A 19,448-nucleotide genomic window follows, 5' to 3' on the forward strand; every position below is an offset into this window, starting at 1 on the left:
GGACTAGGTCTCTCGCAGAAGTGGGCCGCGCGGTGTTTGTCCTTGCTGATGGCTTACTTCACTCAGCGTGACGTCCCCCGGGTTCGTGCGTGTGGACGCTGAAGCCTCTTTGCGAGGCTGGGTGACCTTCCACTGTGTGGCTAGAGCACATCGCACCGCTGCTGCTCCCGCACTTACCTTTGCGGACGTGGGTGCCTCTCTCGGGGACCCTGCTGTCAGTCCTGTGGGGCGTCGTAACAGTCCTCTACTAACTTTGCCGGGGGACCGCGGGCTGTGTTGTAGAACAGCTATGCCGTTTGGCAGCCCCGCCACCGGGGCGCACGGCTTCCCATCTCTCCACATCCTCAGAGGCACTAGTTTCTGGTTTCCCGATAGCGGCCACCCTGACAGGTTGGAGCAGGGATCTGGTGGATCACAGACCTTGGTCACTGCAGTAGGCCCTGCCCTGGGAGCCCAGTCCTCCTGTCTCACCTCCCCTCCCCCACCTCCCCTGCCTATCCTCCCTCACCATCCTGCCTCCCTTGCCCGCCCTCCCCTGCCCGTCCCCCCTCCCCACCTGTCAATGCCTCCCTGCCTGCCCTGTCCACCCTCCCCTGTTCCCTCCCTGCCCGCCCTGCCCTGTCTCACCTCCCTGCCCACCCTCTCCTGCGCCCTCCCTGTCCCGCCTCCCTGCCCTGCTCTCCCTGCCTCGCCCTCCCTGCCCCACCCTCTCCTGCTCCACCTTCACCTGTCCCCCCTCCCCTGTCCCGCCCTCCCCTGCATCCACCCCCTGACCCACCCTCCCCTGTCCCCCTCCCCTGTCCCACCCTCTCCTGAGCCCTCCCCCACCCTCACCTGCCCTGCCCTCCTCCCCTGAGCCCTCCCCCACCCTCACCTGCCCCACCCTGCCTCACCTGCCCCCTCCCTTGTCCCGCCTGCCAGCCCCCCTCCTGTGCCCTATTCTCCCCTACCCGCCCTCCCCTGTCCCCCTTTCCCTATTCTGCCCTCCTTGTCCCACTCTCTCCTGCCCCACCCTCCCCTGTCCTCCTCCCCTGCCCCGCCCTCACCTGCCCCCACGCCCTGCCCGACCTCACCTGTCCATCCTCCCCTGCCCCACCCTCCCCTCTCCCCCTCCGCTATCCCGCCCTGCACTGCCCCCTCCCCTGTCCCTTCTCCCTTGCCCCACCCTCTCCTCGCCCCCTCCCCTGTCCCAACCTCCCCTGCCCCGCCCTCCCCTGCCCCAAACCCTCCCCCGCCCTCACCTGTCCCACCCTCCCCTGCCTTGCTCTCACCTGTCCCTCCCTCCCCTGTTCCACCCTCCCCTGCCCCCACCCCCTGCCCTGCTCTCCCCTGTCCCGCCCTCCCTGCCCCACCCCTGCCCCGCCCTCCCCTGTCCCGCCCTCCCTGCCCCACCCCTGCCCCGCCCTCCCTTGCTCCGCCCTCACCTGCCCCGTCCCCTGCCCCGCCCTCTCTTGCAGAAGAACGAATACCTGTTCACTGTGGTGACGGAGGAGTCTGACGGGCTGTTGCTGGGTCTGCGGTACTCGCCCACCAGGCTGCACTTCCTGTTCCTCAGCCAGGATGCGGCGGGGGCCTGGCAAACCCGCGTGACCTTCCGCAGTCCCGCTCTGATGGACAACCAATGGCACACGCTGGTCTTGGCCGTGTCCGAAGGATCCTTTTCCCTCACCGCGGACTGCGGCGTCCCCGCGGACATGTAGGTAGCGGGGCGCCCGGGGAGGGCCGGGTGCTGCCGGACACGGCGGGTCCAGGGCCGCGGGGCGGGCCGGCTGGCCGGGTGCTGCGGGCACCGTGCGCCCTGGGCTCGGGCCCGTGGGCGAACAATCTTTAGGGACCATCCCCTGAAGCGGGAGCGCAGGGTCATCAGCAGGGTCGGCCACCAAACCCGTCCTCCAGAGCGGCCGCAGTGGGTGGGGGCGAGTGCAGGCGCCCAGGCCTGGTAGGTTGGACTTGGCTGGGGGTGGGGTGGGGACTGTGCCTTGCAGAGCAGGGTCACCATCAGGAAACACGCAGAGGAAGGTCACAGAGAGCTCAGGCACCAGAGCCAAACTGAACCTGCAGCCTGACTGGAGGGAGCCCAGCTCCTGCCTTGTGATTTTCAACACATCGTTTGGCCTAAGACCCGGTTTGCCCGTCGGGATGAGTGAATAGTCACTCTGACCCCAAATAAACACGCAGAGTAGCCCTTCTGGTAGCTTCGGCACAGCCCCAGGCATCAGCAGCCTGAGTTCCCTCCCTGCCCTCGCCGTCGCCTGGTCACTAGGCTGGACCAGGGAGCGTCGGTCCCCATAGTCCCACCGGCTCGTGACGACCATCCTGGCTCAGTGGGGCTGGTGACTCTCTTAAATCACAAATTGTCCAGTTTACATTAAAACCTCTCATTATTCCAGATACTACTTTCAGAGGTAGAATCTTACTTTGCTCTGTTACTATGAAACTTATTCCATAATAAAAAGATTCTTTGCCATTCGGACACTTTGTTTAAATCCGTCTCTACCACAAGGGCTCCCTCTGCTCCCAAGCGCATCAGGGCCTTTACCAGGGTGATGACAGTGGGGACCCAGCAGTGGGAGCAGCTCTGTGATGGGGAGGTGGAGGGGGCCAAGGAAGGGGAGGGAAGGAGCCGCGGCTACAGCCAGTGGTGGCCAAGGAGGACTCCGGGGCCTGGGGGTCGGGCGTCACAGGCCTCGTGGGCACCGCGGAGGGCGCGCTGTGATCAGAGCACGGGGGATTCTGGGACGGTGCTCAGAAAGTGGCCTCACCACGGCCAGCTGCAGCCCGATGCAGGCCTGGAAGGAGCAGGTTCTTACAGGGGGAGATGCCTGGCTCATCCACCCCAGAGGCTCCAGTCAGGCCCCCCCCCTCCAGCAGGCACCCACCTTCTCCCCCACCCTCGGGGTGCAGCGTCCACTTCCGCGTCAAGACCCAGCTCTGGCCACATCTGCCAATGCCTCCCAGGCCATCAGCGGGGTCGGACACCATCTGTTTCCCCATAGGCATGGTGGAGGGTGGGCAGGCTGGGGACTCAGTGCCGCTGGGAGCCACTAGAGTTTCCAGAGAGATGGGAGAACCCCTGAACGGACACCTCTGTGGCCACACTTTTGCAGAAGACTCTTGTCCTGGGGAAAAGAGCGCTCCTCAAATTCACGTCCACCAGAACCCTGCAATGCAAACTTGCTTGGAGACAGAGTCTTTGCAGGTGTAATCAAGTTAAGTTGAGGTCATGGCTGCAGTCGGGCGGGCCCTGATCCAGAACCTGGTGTCCTTATAAGAAGAGGAGAGGCACAGACAAGGCCATGTGAAGACAGGCAGAGGGGGTGACGTAGCTACAAGCCAGGGAATACCAGAAAGCCCAGAGCTGGGTGAGCCTCCAGAGGGAGCGGGACCCTGCAACACCCTGACGTCAGACTCCCGGCCTCCAGAACTGTGGATAATCTGCCACCTAAGCCCCCAGTATGGGGTGTTCATTACAGCCACCCTGGGAAACTGATACCCCCGTGCACTGCTTCCCCTGTCCTTTTCTGCATAAACGGGCTGTGACGCTGCTCTCCCATGGCCCTAAAGCCACCCTCAAATGTTTTCAGAATGGCTGACGTGCCCTTCCCGGCCACCCTCTCGGTGCGAGGAGCCCGATTCTTCATCGGCAGCCGGAAGAGGACCAAAGGCCTGTTCACGGTAAGCACGGGAGGGGCTGCCTGTCTGGCCTCCCAACAGCAGTGCTCACAGAGGGGCCGTCACTACAGGCCCCGTGTCCTCACACTCTGATCCGACAGATCGGTGTGTGCCACACGGGAGCAGGGAGCCCTGGGGTACATGGGGCTCCACACTTGCGAGGCACAATTTACCACAGGGCCTTTTCACTCGCCGTTCCCTCTTCCTGGCACACTCATCCCCACTGTCACCACAGATCACAGCCTGTACCCTCAGGACCCCACCCCATGTCATCCTCCTTGGAGACCTTCCCCTACCACTTGGAGAAGATGAGCCTTGCACCCAACCCCTTCTCCTGGTTGTCTTTCCTCCATAGCCCTGACCACTCTCAGACCAGCTGTGTGTTTGCTCATTGGCTGTCTCTCCCATAGAGGGCAGGTGAGGGACCCTGTTCCATACTGTGTCCAGTTTCTAGACCCATGCGTGATATATAATAGGTGCTTGGTGAATATTTGTGGATGGCAGGTTTGGATGGATGGATGGATGGATGGACAGATGGATAACTGTATGGGTGGTGGGTGGACATATGGATGGATGGATCAGTGATGGACGGATAGGTGGGTGAACATAAGGCTGAGTGACGGATGGGTAGATAGATGGATGAGTGATTGATGGACATATGGGTGAATGGATAGGTGGATGGGGGATGGATAGATGGATGGATGGGTGGATGGGGGGATGGATGGATGGATGGATGGATAGGTGGATGGATGGGTGGATGGATGGGCGATGGATGGACATATGGGTGAATGGATGGGTGGATGGATGGATGGGTGGATGGATGGATGGATGGACAGATGGGTGATGGATGGACATATGGGTGAATGGATGGGGGGATGGATGGATGGATGGATGGGTGGGTGGATGGATAGATGGGTGGGTGGATGGAAGGGTGGATGGATGGTTGGCTGGATGGATGGGTGATGGATGGACATATGGGTGAATGGAGGGGGGAATGGATGGATGGGTGGATAGATGGGTGGATGAGTGATGGATGGACATATGGGTGAATGGATGGGGGATGGATGGATGGATGGGTGGATAGATGGATGGATGGGTGCGTGATGGGTGGACATATAGGTGAATGGATGGGGGATGGATGGATGGGTGGGGGGATGGGGGGATGGATGGATGGGTGATGGATGGACAGACAGATGGACAGATGGATGGATGAACAATGCAACCCAGTCACTCTAGGCTGGTTCACAGGAAAAACCCCTTCCGTGGCTGTTACCTTACAACGGTGTAGAATTATCCACCATTGTTCCCAGTGCTCCCCACACTCCCAACCTATCAGCAGATTCTTCTCACCTGGCTCTTGAGGTGGCCAGACCCTCAGTCCTCATTCTCACCCCTCCACCAGGGTCTGGCCAGGCTGAGCCCAGGGGTGGGTCCAAGCACTCTCTGGCAACGATGTTCTAAGCATGCTCTCCGTCTCTCTGCAGGGCCTGGTGAGGCAGCTGGTCTTACTGCCTGGCTCGGATGCCACCGCAAGGCTCTGTCCCTGCAGGAGTCCCGAGTTGGCTGTGCTGTCCATCCCCCCAGTCTTGCAGGGCCCCCTGGGGAAGCCAGAAGATAATGAGGTGCTAAAATATCCCTATGGTTAGTAGGTCAAAGCCACCCACTCCCCCTCACTTATGGCAGACCCTGAGAGCCTTGTCACTTGGTAACAGAGAAAGGAAGGTGGCTATTAAGTTGACAAAGGGACTGGCTTGATGCAGATGGGCAGGGGTCCTGCCCAATGGCCACCAGAGAACCTGGTTCTTCCTGGACCCCCAGTGCTGTTCCCTGACCTCGTCTTCCTTCTCTTGAGCCTCTGACTTCCATCTGCTGCCTGTTTTGTCCCCAGAGCAGTATTTGGGGTCTTTACCCCCATCCCTCTCTGATAGGCATCTAAGCCTCAGCCCCCACCCCAGCGGGGACCCCAAACTGTGAGAGGCACATTCCAGTTGTCCGTGACCCCCCAGCCCAGAGGGTCCCCAGCATTTAGCCCGTGCTCGCGTCTCCTGGGGCTGAAGTCACCATGCTGCATATGTAAGCCACACACCCCACCCCGGAGAAGCCGGATCCCGCCCCCACTGCAGCCCCCACCACTCAGCGAGGCGGGGGAGACAGCCCCAGCCCCTCCTCGGCCTCACGGTCATGCCTCACCAGTCAGGGGACGCCCCTCGAGCACATCCGCCTTTACACTCCCCTCCTGGGATGGGGTTTCCAAACTTCCAGAAGCACCAGCTGTAGCTTTTTCTATCATGCTGGAGAGAGCTTTAATAGTCTATAAACTGATGCAGTTTGTTGTCATGCTATGTTGAATAATTTTGTAGGAACGGTACAACTTTGAATGATTGCTATAGTAAAAGAAGAGACACAGAGGAAAATAATTTCCCTGCACAGTGGAATTTTCATATGCTCCACGGGAATTTTGCACATGTGTCCCGTCATCTCAGAATAGGCGGGAGGCAGGACTGCCCCCCTGGGGCTCTGCTGGGCGCTACATCAGGTCGAGGTGCCCCGGGTCACAGTCGAGGTGCGGGTGTCGGCTTGGCGGCGACAATGATGTCGCTGTGAATCCGCCATGCGGCATCACCGGGACGTGCGGGCCTGGCTCGAAATGAGGTGTAACCACCAGCAGCGATGGGGTCAAACGCCACGGAATTAGGCAAAACTCAAGCTTAGATAAACTGACGCCAGGGAGAGAGGTCTGAGCGGTGAGCAGGGCAGTGGGTGTGCGATCACCAAGGCTTTTCCAAGGGGAGGAGGGCCGCACTCTGGAGTGGGCAGTGAGGCTGGCAGGAAGCCGGACGGCGTGCATCCCGCCCCGCAGACACCCGGGGGGAGCAGGCCACAGTGGAGACCCTTGTGTCCTCATGGTCCCCACACGCAGAGGCAAAGGTGGGACCGCCTGGGTCAGGGGTCTCCTCCAGGGAGCATGTTCTCTGGACACTCGCCTTCCTTGTTCCCCCAGAAACCGACCTGAAGGTGACTCTGGGGTCCCGGCCTCCATGCACCAAAATGGAGGATGCCCAGTTCTGGTTTGATGCTAGCCGGAAGGGGCTGTTCCTGTGTGTGGGCAGCCAGTGGGTCTCCGTGTTAGCAGGTGAGGAGGGCGGCGCGCCTCCTGGGGCTCTGGGGACTCGGGGGTTCTTCTTGGAGCCAGTGCGACTTGGGAATAGGGAGGACCCCCCGGACAGCAGGCTGCATATTCAACCTGGAGACGTGTGTCCTCCTGGGCGGGACACGAGGGGAGCAGGGCTCGCCACCCCTCCCCTCGTGCACGTCCAATCCCTGTCGAGGGGACACCCTCCTCGTGCCGTGTCTGCCCCCGTCACACATGCTGGGGATGACACCAGGAGCCTGGATGTATGTTGTTCCCCTGGGACCTTCCGGCAGAGCCTTCCGCATGGGGACAGGGGGGTCGAGGTCACCCAGGGCGCTCTGGACAGTCACCATGGGAAACGGGAGCTGGCTGCGGCCGCCGCCCTCGGCCGCTGACCCCGCTGCTCATGGGCACAGCTTTGTGTAGAGCAGCGGGCGTGGGAAATGTCTAATGAGGACGCGACACATCAGTTCCGTCCCTTCAGCGTCCCTGGACGCCGCATAGACCCTAAAACCCGCACAGCCTCCCCTGATGGCCTCTCCATGAGGGTGAAATGCCCCCAGGCGAACCGCCCTGGCAGTCGCTGATGCTGTGGGGTCACGGCTCGGGGCCCTGGGGTCACACTCCCAAGCCGGCCTGTCGGCTTCCATGCGGGGAGGCATTAAGCGGGTCTCCACGTTTCTACCGCCAGCCAAGGAGAAACTGGACTACGTGGAAGAACATCAAAGCCTGTTCACCGACTCGGAGACGCTGGGCATCGAGGTCTTTGCCATCCCCGAGGCCGGGCTCTTCGTGGCAGCCGCCAACCGCAAAGCCACGTCCGCCATCTACAAGTGGACCGATGGGAAGTTCGCCTCCTACCAGAACATTCCCACGCACCAGGCACAGTCCTGGAGACACTTCACCATTGGGAAGAAGGCAAGTCTGCGTTCGGCGAGTTTCTCAATCCCTCTTATCTTGGAGAAACCCGGAGTCCAAAGGTTGGGACCCCTTCTGTAGGAAATACGGGAAGAGTATTCCTCGTGGTTTCAAAGTCTTACTTAGGTTCTGAGGGGCTTTCGAGATCAGACACTTGGTGGGGTCTCTAAGTCCAAAGTGTGACGTGCCTTTGGCTTCCTACAAAATAAAGACAAGACCATTCCTAAGATGCTGTCAAGTCCGTGTAGACCCATTGTGACTAAATTGAGAGCTTGTTGGCTCACTTGATGAGCTGGTCAACAGCGCAGAAAGCATCTCAGAATGCGGACGACCACGGTCCTGTCTCCTTGACTCACTCCAGGTCCCGAGGACATGCGGTGTCCAAACGGAGAGGGACAGGCCCTTAGGTGAGGGTGTAAGACCCTCACGGACAGCCCCCTCCCAGCCGGGGCTGGATGGGCCAGAGGGCATGATGTGGGGGGGGGGGGGTGTCTGAGCTGCGCCCCCAGCACGATGCACTCTCTCCCCAGCCCCGACACCCTCTGCTGCAGTGGCAGTGGCCGAGGGCCTCCCCCCACGACCCCGTGCCCGTCCTCCAAAGCACTCACTCGCCAACACGAGTGTGCCCCGTGCGGCCCTGCCCTCACTAGGTGCGCCCTGACGAGGAAACAGCCAGCAGGTCAGACAGACCTCTAGGCCACCGCCCACCATGGCCCAGCCGTGCTCCCAGTCCAGCATGGCAGATGAGCGACTGGTGCTCTGGCTTTTTGGTTGACGGCATTTTCATTATAAAAAATGCAAACTTTTCTTTTTTTATTTTAGAGACAGTGCGAGAGCACGAACAGGGAGGGGCAGAGAGAGAGAGAGAGAGAGAGAGAGGGAGAGAGAGAGAATCCCAAACAGGCACCACACTGTCAGCTCAGAACCCAGTGCGGGGCTCGATCCCCCAACCATGAGATCATGGCCTGAGCCGAAATCAAAAGTCAGACGCTTAACCAACCGAGCCACCCATGGGCCCCTAAGAAATGTTAACTTCACGTCAAGAAATATTAGGAAATTCAGAAAAACATTTCACCAAAGCAGGTGCCGGGCTCACTGAGCGCACGCTCGCTTCCAGGCTCAGCAGACTCACCCCACACGCCGAGCCAGCTTGCCTCCTGGTCCCATCCCATGTTGGGCACTTGCGTGTCCTACTCAGCTATGTGACAACATGTGCGTCTGTGCGGGAGGAGGACGTGATCGTGTGTTTCTGCTCGTCCGGGCGATGAGCACAGTTCTGTGCACAGAGCCGTTCCTGATTTTGGAGACAAAAATGGAGACAACAGACTGATGAACGTGACTGACAGATCCGGAGAGACAGTGGCCATCGGACAGAGACGCAGGTGCTCAGAAGATCAGCCCCAGGCCCCTCGCACAGGTGACAAGAACCAAGTGTCCCGGGTCCTGTCTTTCAGGTATTCCTGGCTGTGGCTAATTTTGAACCGAATGAAAAGGGCCAGGAGTTCTCTGTCATTTACAAATGGAGCCAGAGGAAACTGAGGTTCACACCGTACCAGAGGGTCCCCACCCACAGCGCCCGGGACTGGGAAGCCTTCGAGATGGCCGGGGAGCACTTCTTGGCCGTGGCCAACCACAGGGAAGGTAGGCTGTGGCCTCCCACCTGGAAGGGAGCCACGGGGCAGGGGGCTGACTCACCCGAACCCTCACCTCATGACCACGTTATAATAAGCCACACCCAGCCTGATTCTTTGGGCTTGGCCATCTGACAGTGACGTCCGAGGGTGAACACACCTGAGCACCCTGTCAGCGTCCGGGCAGGCGGACAGGCAGGCACAGTCCGTGCGGGTGCCTGCCCTTGGGAGAGTGGTTACCGAAACGCAGGCCGCCCGGCTGCACAGACTGCCACATTCGAAACTGACCACCCGACTAACTGACTGACCAACCAACCAAGTGACTAACCTTCCCAGAGGAGGTGACTGAGGCAGGTGTGAAGGCCAGCTGTTCGCCCGGCATGCCCGTGTCCCCTGGAGGGACATCGGCATGGACTCCGGCTGGCAGAACAGACTCGCTGGAAGGATGGGGGGGCTTGTTTGCCCCAGAACATGCCTTCTGCACACAGACCCTGTGACACAGCGGGTGCGGTGGGGGGGACAGGCCTGGCAGAGACCGGGAAGCCTGGTTTCTGGGTCAGTGACGGCCTGAGTGACCGCAGCAGGCCCTTCCTGGGTGTGTAACTCTCGAGGGCAGGGTTCAGGGCAGCTCTGCCCACAACCCGCGGGGGAGGAGCCCTGCCTCCCGGCTCACGGGCAGGGGGACCCCAGGGCCCGCTCCCCAGTGCTCCCCAGGGAAATGAGTGTTCCGGGAGAGGCTGGCCCAGCCAGGGGGGCTCCTGGGAGCATGTTGTGGGGAGGGGCCTTCCGGGCAGAGGGTCAGGAAGTGCAAAGGCCTGACCTGTGGGGGACAGTGAGAGCAGGGGGCTCTCGGAGAGAGCAGGGGGCAGTGTGAGCAGTGAGGCTAGGGAGGGGTTGGGGCCCCATCTCCAAGACAGAGGGCTGCGGGGCAGCAGGTCTGGAGCCCTCAAAGGCGGAGACCCAGGGAGGGCCTTCCTCTGGGCACAGGGGCAGGGAGTGCGGGGTGAGCAGGGAAGGTGCCCGGCGGCCAGAGGCCTCGGTGCACAGGACAGACCCCTCCCTCCGGCCTGGGGCAGGGCCAGGGCGGGCCAGGGCTCTGCCACGGCCGCCGTGAGGCTTCGGAAGTCCGCCTCCCCCCCCCTTCCCCGCCAACGCGGCTGCTTGGTGGCAGGTGATAACCACAACATCGACAGCGTCATCTACAAGTGGAACCCGAGGACCCGACTCTTCGAGGCCAACCAGACCATTGCCACCTCGGGCGCCTACGACTGGGAGTTCTTCACCGTGGGGCCCTACTCCTTCCTGGCGGTGGCCAACGCCTTCAACGGCACGTCCACCAAGGTGCACTCCCACCTGTACGTCTGGCTCCTTGGCTCCTTCCAGCTGTTCCAGGCCTTCCTGGTAAGGAGCCGGCGGGAGGCCCGTGTCTCACCCCTGCCGGGCCGCGTGGCACTGCAGTGTGGCGGCTGGAGCCGGGACCCCCCACCCCAGACCCTCTTCACCCAGGCACCTCCCCCACAGGGCTCAGGCTGAGCTCGTGTTGCCTGCAGCAGCCTGTTACCCCGAGTAGGGCCTGGGGGGCCCTAACGTGTGGTGGGAGGGCCCCTGGCCTGCCCTCCCTCCGGCACGGAGCTCCCCCGGGCAGCGCCGGGTGCTCGGGGGCCCTCATGTCCCCCGAATCGCCTTTGTGGGGGCGCCAGGCTCCTGTCCTGGGGCAGCTGAGCCGCGGCCCCGGGCCCGCCTGGGGGTGAGGGACGGGGCAGCACTGCCCACTTCTCCCTCAGACCACGAGTGTCCCGTAGATGGTTCCAGGCTCCTGGGCTACCCGCTCGTGGCAGAGGATCATGGAGAGGAAACACAGGTGTTGGCGGGGGGCGGGGGCGTGGGGGGCCACTGTCTCAGTCTCAGGGCTGGAACTGGCTGCCCATCTGTTTTCCTGGTGGAGCCGTGGGGACTCCCTGTCTACCTCCAGGAATGGTGGAGAGGATGCACCACCAGTGTGACTCCTTCCTCCCTGGATCCTTCTGGAACATTCCTTTTCTGGTTTATCTGTCCCCTCATCCGCCCGGGAGAAATGCTTCGAGGGCCCTCTGAGCCTTGGGGTGGTGGCTCCTTTGGCATTGGACGTCCCAGCGAGGCGTCCTGTGTGGGCGGTGCCCACAGCCTGGGGCCGGTGGTCACAGGACAGAGGAGGGAACACGGGAACACACAGAACCCACCCTCCCTTCGGCTCTGCGGGGAACTGGGAAGGGCAGGCGGGCTTTGCTAAGCAGCGCCTACCTTGAGAACAGCAGCCGTGCAGAGAGGCTGTAGTGACCGAAGGCAGTCTAGAACATTCCACACACGCTGTCCCATCTAGGACAAGCCTGGAGGTGGCACATGGGGTGGGCCTCAAACGCACGGGAGGAAAGATGAAGTTCAATGTTTCAGGCTCCTCTGCGGGGCGGTGGAGGGGTAGCATAGGGAGGTGGAGCGCTCAGAGGAGCCTGCGGCGAGGACACAGCCGGGGCTCGCGGACAGCAGCTCGAGCCAGTTCCTGTTTGTTCCCGCCGCCGGGCTGGGCTTGCACCGGTCACGGCCGGCCAGCTGGAGGCCGAGGCGCTGTCCACCGCCCGCTTGGGGGGCTCACGCTGCAGCCCCCCCAAATCCCAGCCAGGGCACCGCGTCCCAGCGACGTTAGGACAAGCCCCAGAGGGCGAGGACAGCTGCAGGAGGGGCAGCCGGGTCCCCGAGCGCTGACATTGCCCCAGAGGGTGTGGGCGTGAGCGGGGAGCCGGCCCGACCCCGAGTTTCCCAGCAGGGGGGTGGTCATTGCTGGGGCTGCTGGTTCCTGAGATGGGGTGCCCCGGGGAGAAGTGGGACCGGGGTGGGCACGATTCCTTTGCAGCCACGCGCCTTCGTAACGGCCAGAGGGGCTGAGCGGGCTGAGCCGCGTCGGCGGCTGCTGCTAGCCGAGCAGTAACCACGCAAAGCACCCAGACCAGGAGCTTCGCCCGCCTCCTCCCACTCAGTCCTCACAGCCACGCTGTGAGCTAAGTGCTGTCCCAGTCTCCCTGTACAGCTGGGGAAACTGAGGCACGGGGGTCCCAGGACTCGCTCCTGCCGGAGCCGCAGCTCTGGATGGGAGCCCGGGCAGTGTGGTGCTTGCTCTTACTCCATTCGGCGTAGGACAGGGTCCTCGAGCACGCGCTCCTTATGTGGCATCCGCCATCGCTGTGATGCCTTGTGAACGCCAGGACCCGGAAAACAGCTTGGACGGCCTGGGGTGGGGCTGGCCCCAGCAACGGGCCTGGGTGTGTGCACACCAGTTTGAAGAGCATCCCGCAGCGGGCTGGCCTGGGGTCTGCCTGTCAGGGCCCACGTGGACCTAGACGCCAGGCCTTTGAGACTAAAGACCCGGGAGCGTCTGGGGCCTCCGCTGGGGCGTCTGGGGCCGGACGGCCAGGGAAGCGGGCCTCCACAGTGGCAAAATCAGGAATCCCCAGGAGGCCCAGACACGCGGGGACGGTGGCTGGGAATGAGCATGTGGCACTGAGCAGCTGTGAAAGGCGACAGGCTGACGCAGCTCGTGTGGAAAGTCCGTGGGCTCTACGCTTCCTCCGTGTCACCGGGTCGCGTGGATGTCCTACCGTGAGCGCGCCCAGCCTGAGGTGGGGTTCCGGGTGCTCGCACATCTGTAGCCCACACGAGGGGCGACCGCAGGAACTGAAGGCTTTATTCTGGAGGAAGATTCAGGAAGCTTGTTTCCAGGTTTCTGCCTGGCTTGGGGGTGCAGTTTGGAGATTTTCACCAATGCCCACCTACACCTTGACCCTAAACCTCCTGCATCTGAAAAAAGGCCAAGTTAGAGGGTGTTCGTTGTCTTGGCTCCTCATCCGGGGCCACGACCAGGGGGCCCGGCTCCCGGAGCACAGCCCAGCACCGACCATCCTCACCATCACCTCCAAGCCGACGGCTGGGGCCTCCCGGGGTTTGACCCGATCACACGAGCTGGTAGCTAAAACAGCACGTACGTCCATGCTGGAGACCAGGCTGGCTGTGGGACACAAGGGGGTTTTAAAAATTATACTGATCTGCAGAGGTGTTCAAGAAGGTATTACATTTATAAAGTCAGCACAGAGCTCTGAGGAATCACAAGTACAGTTGCTAGCATCGCATTGTTAACGTGACTGGAAAATCAAGGTCGGGGAAACTTCTAGAATGCAGAACCAGAAGCTGAGACAGAGAGGATCCAGCCGGGAGATCCAGAAGGAGTGATGGTGGGGAAGAGAGCAACGGGGCCATCAGAGGGGATCCCCGAGACCCGGGAACACGCCCTCGGAGGGGGCGCTGGCCCCGGAGACCGGATCACGCGGGTCTGACTGTGTGAGGAAATTCGCGGGCGTCGCAGGAAAGATCCTAGGACACTTTCCCAGTTTCTCACCCGTAGCCGTGCGCCCTGGCCCAGAGTCTGCCCTCTGTGATCCTGGGGAGACCACTCAGCCTGGATTCTGTTGGCTGCACTTTGTGCAGGAGGAGGGGCACAGGGTGCCACAAATGTCAGTGGCTTCCTGCCACCGAAGGTTAGTCCTCACCAGGTGAAGCACTGTGAGGTTCCCGGCTCTCCGCTGCCACATGTCTGCACCGTCGGAGCCTTGACCACGGCCAGGAGAGGCGGGAAGGCCCCACTGGCCGGCACTGGTCACATGAGCTGGCGTAGCTGCATGGGACACTGGGAAAAGTAGAGGAAGGTGCTGTCCTGGAGGTGTGCCCCGTGGGAGTCACCCCCAACACAGGAGATCAGAATCACAACTGGTGGCTCCAACCAAAGATGGTGGTGAAGGAAAGTTCCAGAATGGGAACCAGTGCCCAGATGGCACAGGTGGGAGGTTAGGGAAGCAGGACTCCGTGCAGGTGGGCTGAACGGGATGCAGGAGTGACCACGCGGGTAGATTCCCCGGGACGGCGTCGCAGGTGCGGCATCCGCAGGGCAGGAGGGAGCGGCTCCCGAGGTGGGGGGCTGGGGAGGGGGTGCGGCGAGAGGCTGGAAGACATGGTCGTGTGCAGAGATGGGGTCTCCTTCCCCAAGAAGGAAAAAGAGGGAAGCAGGGATGCATTCCGGAAGAAGCAGCAACCAGCATCTTGTTGAACAGCCACGATGGGCAGCCCTCCGGGGCACGTGTGCAGGAAGCCATAGGCAGAGCCGTCACCGTTCAGACTGCACGTGGGGACGGTCCCCAGGGCTGGCCCGGAGCTCCTCCCACCACTGAAACCCCCGGGCAGGGCGTGAGCTCAGCCTGGCCCCAGGCTCTGCCAGAGTGACTTCGGGGCATGGCCAGCGCGCTAGAAATGCGAACAGTGATGTCTGGATTCTAGAGCCATCCTGTGGACAAAGTCTGGGGTCCGACACTGAGTGCATCTCTTGGGGCTCGTCGGTAGGGGGCCAAGGGCAAGGGGAGGTGGAAGGAGGCTGGGGCCCCCTGTCTTCATCCTAGAGCTGCAGTGGGGTGTGAAGAGCCCATGCCTGCACTGCTCGCAGGAATCGGAGGGGTCTCCGCAGGACCCCCTAAGGGGACAGGCAGCCGCAGCCCCCAGGCAGGGGCAGCTCTGTCTCCAGGTGCCCAGGCCGGGCGCGGGCAGCCTGGGGCTCCCCAACAGGCAGGACCAGGTGGCGTGGAGGCCCGCCCTGTGCTTGGGACACGGTTTTCCCCCTTGCTGGCAGCCTCATGCAGCCACTCTGGGATTTCCGCTGAGGGCCACCTTTCTTGCTTCCCCTTTTGAAAAGCCTTTTTGCCATTTACAGAGATATTTGAAGGGAGGTCTGCAGCTGCATTTACTGGCTCCTGATTCCACCTCAGACCCATTTCACAGCTGAGAAAACTGAGGCTGGGAAGTGAGGGGACCCAGTGGGGGACACGGCTGGTACGTGCGAGAGCCAGTGCACGCAGACGAGGCCCCGTCGCTGGTGTGGAGCCTGGAAGGGGCCCCTGGGGATGCGTGTCTCCTCGCCCTGCCTGTGTGTGCGCCCCATCCCCCTATCACAACAGGGTCGGGACAGGTGCTGAACTCTGCCGAGCAGACTCCCCAGGGTCTTAGAAGGCAGGTGGGAGGCACTCCCGGGCTGGGGTTGCAGGAGTCTGTCCTCAGCGACACGGGCGGTGGTGAACAAGCCGGCCCGGGAGGTGGGGGGCGGCCACGCTGCATTTTCGGGCGGCATCTGAGAGCCAGCACCAGCCTGTGCCCAGGCTGGAGCTGTCCCAGCAGCCAGAGCTCTGGGGGCACCGCCACCACCCGGCCCGACGGGCGACAGCAGCCCTGCGCCCGGCCCAGAGGCCTTCTCCCGCATGCCACACCGCCTTATGCCTCGACCACACCTCAAACCCACAAAATCCCACTTTCATGTTTTGCCAACATTTTTCACATCACGTTTAAGTCCTTTTAGGTCCTGGTGATGCCTTCGTGTGTTTATGATTTGGTTTGCAGTTTGTAACGTCTTTTGTGACCGTGAGCTTTGAAGCGGGCAAGGTTGGGTGCTTTGAAGGCGTGCGCACGTGGAGAGGTGCTGACCTCGAGGAGGCCCTTTCTGGAGGCACCAGCCAGACATGGGGTGCTGTGGGGGGCAGGGGGGCGTTTGAGCAGTGGCTGTGCACACAGATGTGCTGGGAGGGAGCCGGGGGCATCCCAGGGCTGCAGGGTTTGTGGCTCACCTGGGGCGCATTCCTCAGCCTCACCCCCTATGTCTCCCCACCTCTCCCACCAGGAGTTCTAGAACCTTCCTTCAGCTGGCAGAGTCCAAAGCTCCAATGACTTTGGCCCATCGGCTTAGATCAAAGAAGGCCAGAGCTGGGGGTGTCCGGGAAGGAATGAACCCCACCCATGGGAAACCCCGCCTCTAGCTGTGGGGCCTGGGCCCAGGTCACCCGGTGTGGACCCAGAATGGAGGGGAGAGGCGAGCGGCTGACCAAGTCAGGGTGTGGATGTGGGGAAACAGGTTGTCGGGGGAGGGGGGGGGGGAGGCAGGCTGGTTATCAGCGGGTGTGTGGGGCCGGGGGCGTTGTTTGTCAGAAACGTAGCTTCCACCAGGAATGTAAAGGGCCAGGAAGGAACTGGAAGACAGGCCAGCACGTTGGGTTCAGAGCCCTACCGAGGGGAGGGTCGCATAAGAGTCCCCCTCGGTGGTCGGTGCGCCGGACAGCCCTGGGAGGGGGCTTCCTCCTGGTGACTTCTGCGGCCAGGCAGCCTGGGGGATGGGACCCTCGCCCACTTCGGCCACCTGCATGCCACGAGGACAGCAGCGTCCCCCCGGGACCCTTTGGGGGAGCTGCCTGTGTGCCCCTGGCAGCTCACCCCACCTCCCGTCCTGCACCCCAGGCACCCCCTGACCTCGATTCTTTGCTCCCCAAAGCCAGAACCCAAGGGCCTCCTGGCCCAGTAGCTGATCCTCTCCTTCCCAGGAGCCCACCCACCCTGGAGGGAGGTTGTCAGGGGCTCCAGGTACACCTGGCTGCCGAGTCCCCCAGAAGCGCCATTATCCCCGTGAGGTGCGTGGGCAGCCCGCCAGGCTGCGTGCTGGGGGCTGTTGGGACAGGGCACTGGGGGATTTCCACTCAGAAGGAGGGAGGGAGGGGCCCGCCCAGCCCAGCAGGTGCCTGGCTACCTCGCTGGGTGCCAGGCAGGGTTTGGCAGAGCTGTTTGATGTGGGAAGTTCTTCTTCTCTCTCTGATGAGTCCCTAACGTGCCTAGAATCCAGGAGCTGCCTGACATCGGGCCCCAGGCCCATACACCCCGTGCCCAGGCTGGTGCAGCCCCAGGTAGAGACTCTCCCCACTCTCACTTCTGAGCCACGGGAGCCCGGCCTCCGGCCCAGGGCGAGGGTGTTGGCCCTGTTCTGTGAGGGCCGCTGGCAGCCCCGTGCGGGGAGGAGGGGTCGCTGACGGCCAACGGCCATGATCGGGGAGACCTCGTGTGGGCCTCTGCCACCCTCCGCCCAGATGAAATACAGGATGCCTCGTTCAGTTCGAATTCCAGGTAAACAATGAATAATTTCTCGTAAAATCATGTCCCAAGTCGTGCATGGGATACACATAGACTGAAAACTCATTGTTTATCTGAAATGCAGATTGGATGAGGCACCCCCGTACTCGCCGTGGCAGGCGCCCCAGGGCGGTGGGCGTGCGGACGAGAGCCTCGAAACCACGCACACCTGAGTGCTCCCCCGTGCCTTACTGCCACGAGACACACCTCGTCCTTCCTCCTCCCCCGGGACCTCTTCTCCCTGTGCTCCCAGAGCCTCCCGCAGCCCCTCCATGCTGGGACTGAAGACAGGTGAGCAGGCCGAGGGTCACGTAGGTTGGAGCTGGAAGGAAGCCGTGGCGACTGGGGAGATCCCGTCCTCAGAGCAGCTCCCGGCCGCTTGTACTGCAAGGGTGGGCCCAAGCGCATGTGTGCGTGCAGATATGCGCACGTGTGTGCATGGGTGCGTGTGCATGTCTCGTGTATGTGAGTGTGCGCGGGTGTGTATGTGCCTACACACGTGTGTGCATCCGCGTGCACGCAGGCACGTGCATGTGTGTATACAGGTGCGTGTGTGTGCATGTTTGTACAAGGTGCATGTGTGTGCACAGGTGCATGTCTGTGTGTGCAGGTGTGTGTGCAAGCCTGTGCGTTTGCAAGTGTTAGTTTCCCAGTGACGTGGCTTCTTCAGCACAGGGCTGGGGGAGCGTGTGATGTTCTGATGACTCCCGTTCCGTTTCTGGAAAGTCACGGAGCCGCAGGTGGAACTCTGCACGCGTGGGTCCTGAGCAGGTGTCACAGAGAGGACGGGACTGAAGACTCCATGGGCCTCCTCAGATGTTGTGAGGTGGCCCCAGGGGACGGAAATCGTGCCACCTCGTGGAGCCACAGCCACGACAGGACAAGCTCATCCAAGAAAGCTTTAGCCCGGCTCCTGGCCCCCACAGGGAGGCAGGGACTGCCAGGTGTCCTGGCCCCTTGTCCTTGCCCTTGTGGCTCTTATTCTTTTAGCCGAAACTCGCCTGTTTCTGCTCCTCAGGACAGGTCCGGACCCGTTTCTAGAGCAGCAGAACTGGGAGCCCAAGCAGGGCGAGGCCTGTCCTCTGTCAGGGCCCTGTTGGCTGGGTCACGGCAGGCAATGGCGCCCTCTGCTGGGCATGGAGAGAATGCCGCCACGTCAGGCCAGAGTTTGTTCTTTGTCCCGCGGCTGGGGTTGGCTCGGCTCTGAGGCTGACGGGGGACGGGGCAGCACATCCCGAATCTGCACGTGGGCAAAGTGACAGACGTGCCAAGGAGGGGCAGGCGCGTGAGGCCTCGCTGGGCATTGTGTAGCCAGGGAGGGACGCGGTGGCGGGTCACAGGCACGCTCCTGCCGTACGGCCAGCTCCAGCCCAGCCAGGACAATCTGGGACCCGCCCCCCGGCCGGACGCAGTGTCCCCAGGGGAGCAGCCCGGTCCCCAGCCTGCCCGCTGCGTGGCTTTGGGCATCCCCTCGCCCCTGGGCTCGGTCCTAGTCCACACAAAGGAATCCCCCTAGACCCCGGCCCTGAGCACAGCCCCAAAATGTGCAGGGCGGGGACGGTGCTAAGAGCCAACTGTTGCCCAAACACGAGGAGTGTCCCTGTGTCCGGGGCCGCGGCGGCCAGCAGGATGTGTGGAGGTGACCTCCCATCCTTAGCACGCTGCAGGGGTTCCCCAGCAACGTGCCTCAGACACTGACCCAAAGCACCGAAGACAAATCTTTTTCTTGCTTCCGAGGTGCCTGTGGACACAGATCCTGGATCTATTGTCCTGTTCCAGCTTTCTCGGTGGCCGGAAAAGCTGAAAGTTAGTCTTGGAAGGAAGGAACGGACCCTCTGCCTTCCACCACGCTTCATTCTCACAGGCCCCCCCCCACGCTTTCTGCCCCCCACACACACACACACAGCTCCCCACTACCCCCTGCCGCCAGGCAGGTGCACCCAGAACACGCCGAGCGCCTCCTCTGGGCTCCACCACGGCCCCACGCAAGATTCCAGATGAGGAGAAAACGTTTGCTTTTGTCAGCATTTTTACACATTGGGTGCGAAGTGATGTCTCTGTGTGGTTTAAAGTTGTTAATT

The 19,448-nt window shown here is 62.1% G+C and overlaps 1 protein-coding gene across 1 annotated transcript in view; it reads left to right on the forward strand.

The window, feature by feature from the left end:
• Positions 1-19,448, forward strand: part of TSPEAR (thrombospondin type laminin G domain and EAR repeats) — a 155,292-nt gene that overhangs the window by 127,921 nt on the left and 7,923 nt on the right. The window contains exons 3-9 of the mRNA XM_027041446.2: positions 1,458-1,696; positions 3,585-3,675; positions 5,157-5,313; positions 6,674-6,805; positions 7,497-7,723; positions 9,178-9,364; positions 10,526-10,755. Of these exons, the coding sequence (XP_026897247.1) occupies positions 1,458-1,696; positions 3,585-3,675; positions 5,157-5,313; positions 6,674-6,805; positions 7,497-7,723; positions 9,178-9,364; positions 10,526-10,755 (1,263 nt within the window). The remainder of the gene's footprint in view (positions 1-1,457; positions 1,697-3,584; positions 3,676-5,156; positions 5,314-6,673; positions 6,806-7,496; positions 7,724-9,177; positions 9,365-10,525; positions 10,756-19,448) is intronic.

This window comes from Acinonyx jubatus, chromosome C2, assembly GCF_027475565.1.
Source record: "Acinonyx jubatus isolate Ajub_Pintada_27869175 chromosome C2, VMU_Ajub_asm_v1.0, whole genome shotgun sequence".
Lineage (NCBI taxonomy): Eukaryota > Metazoa > Chordata > Mammalia > Carnivora > Felidae > Acinonyx > Acinonyx jubatus.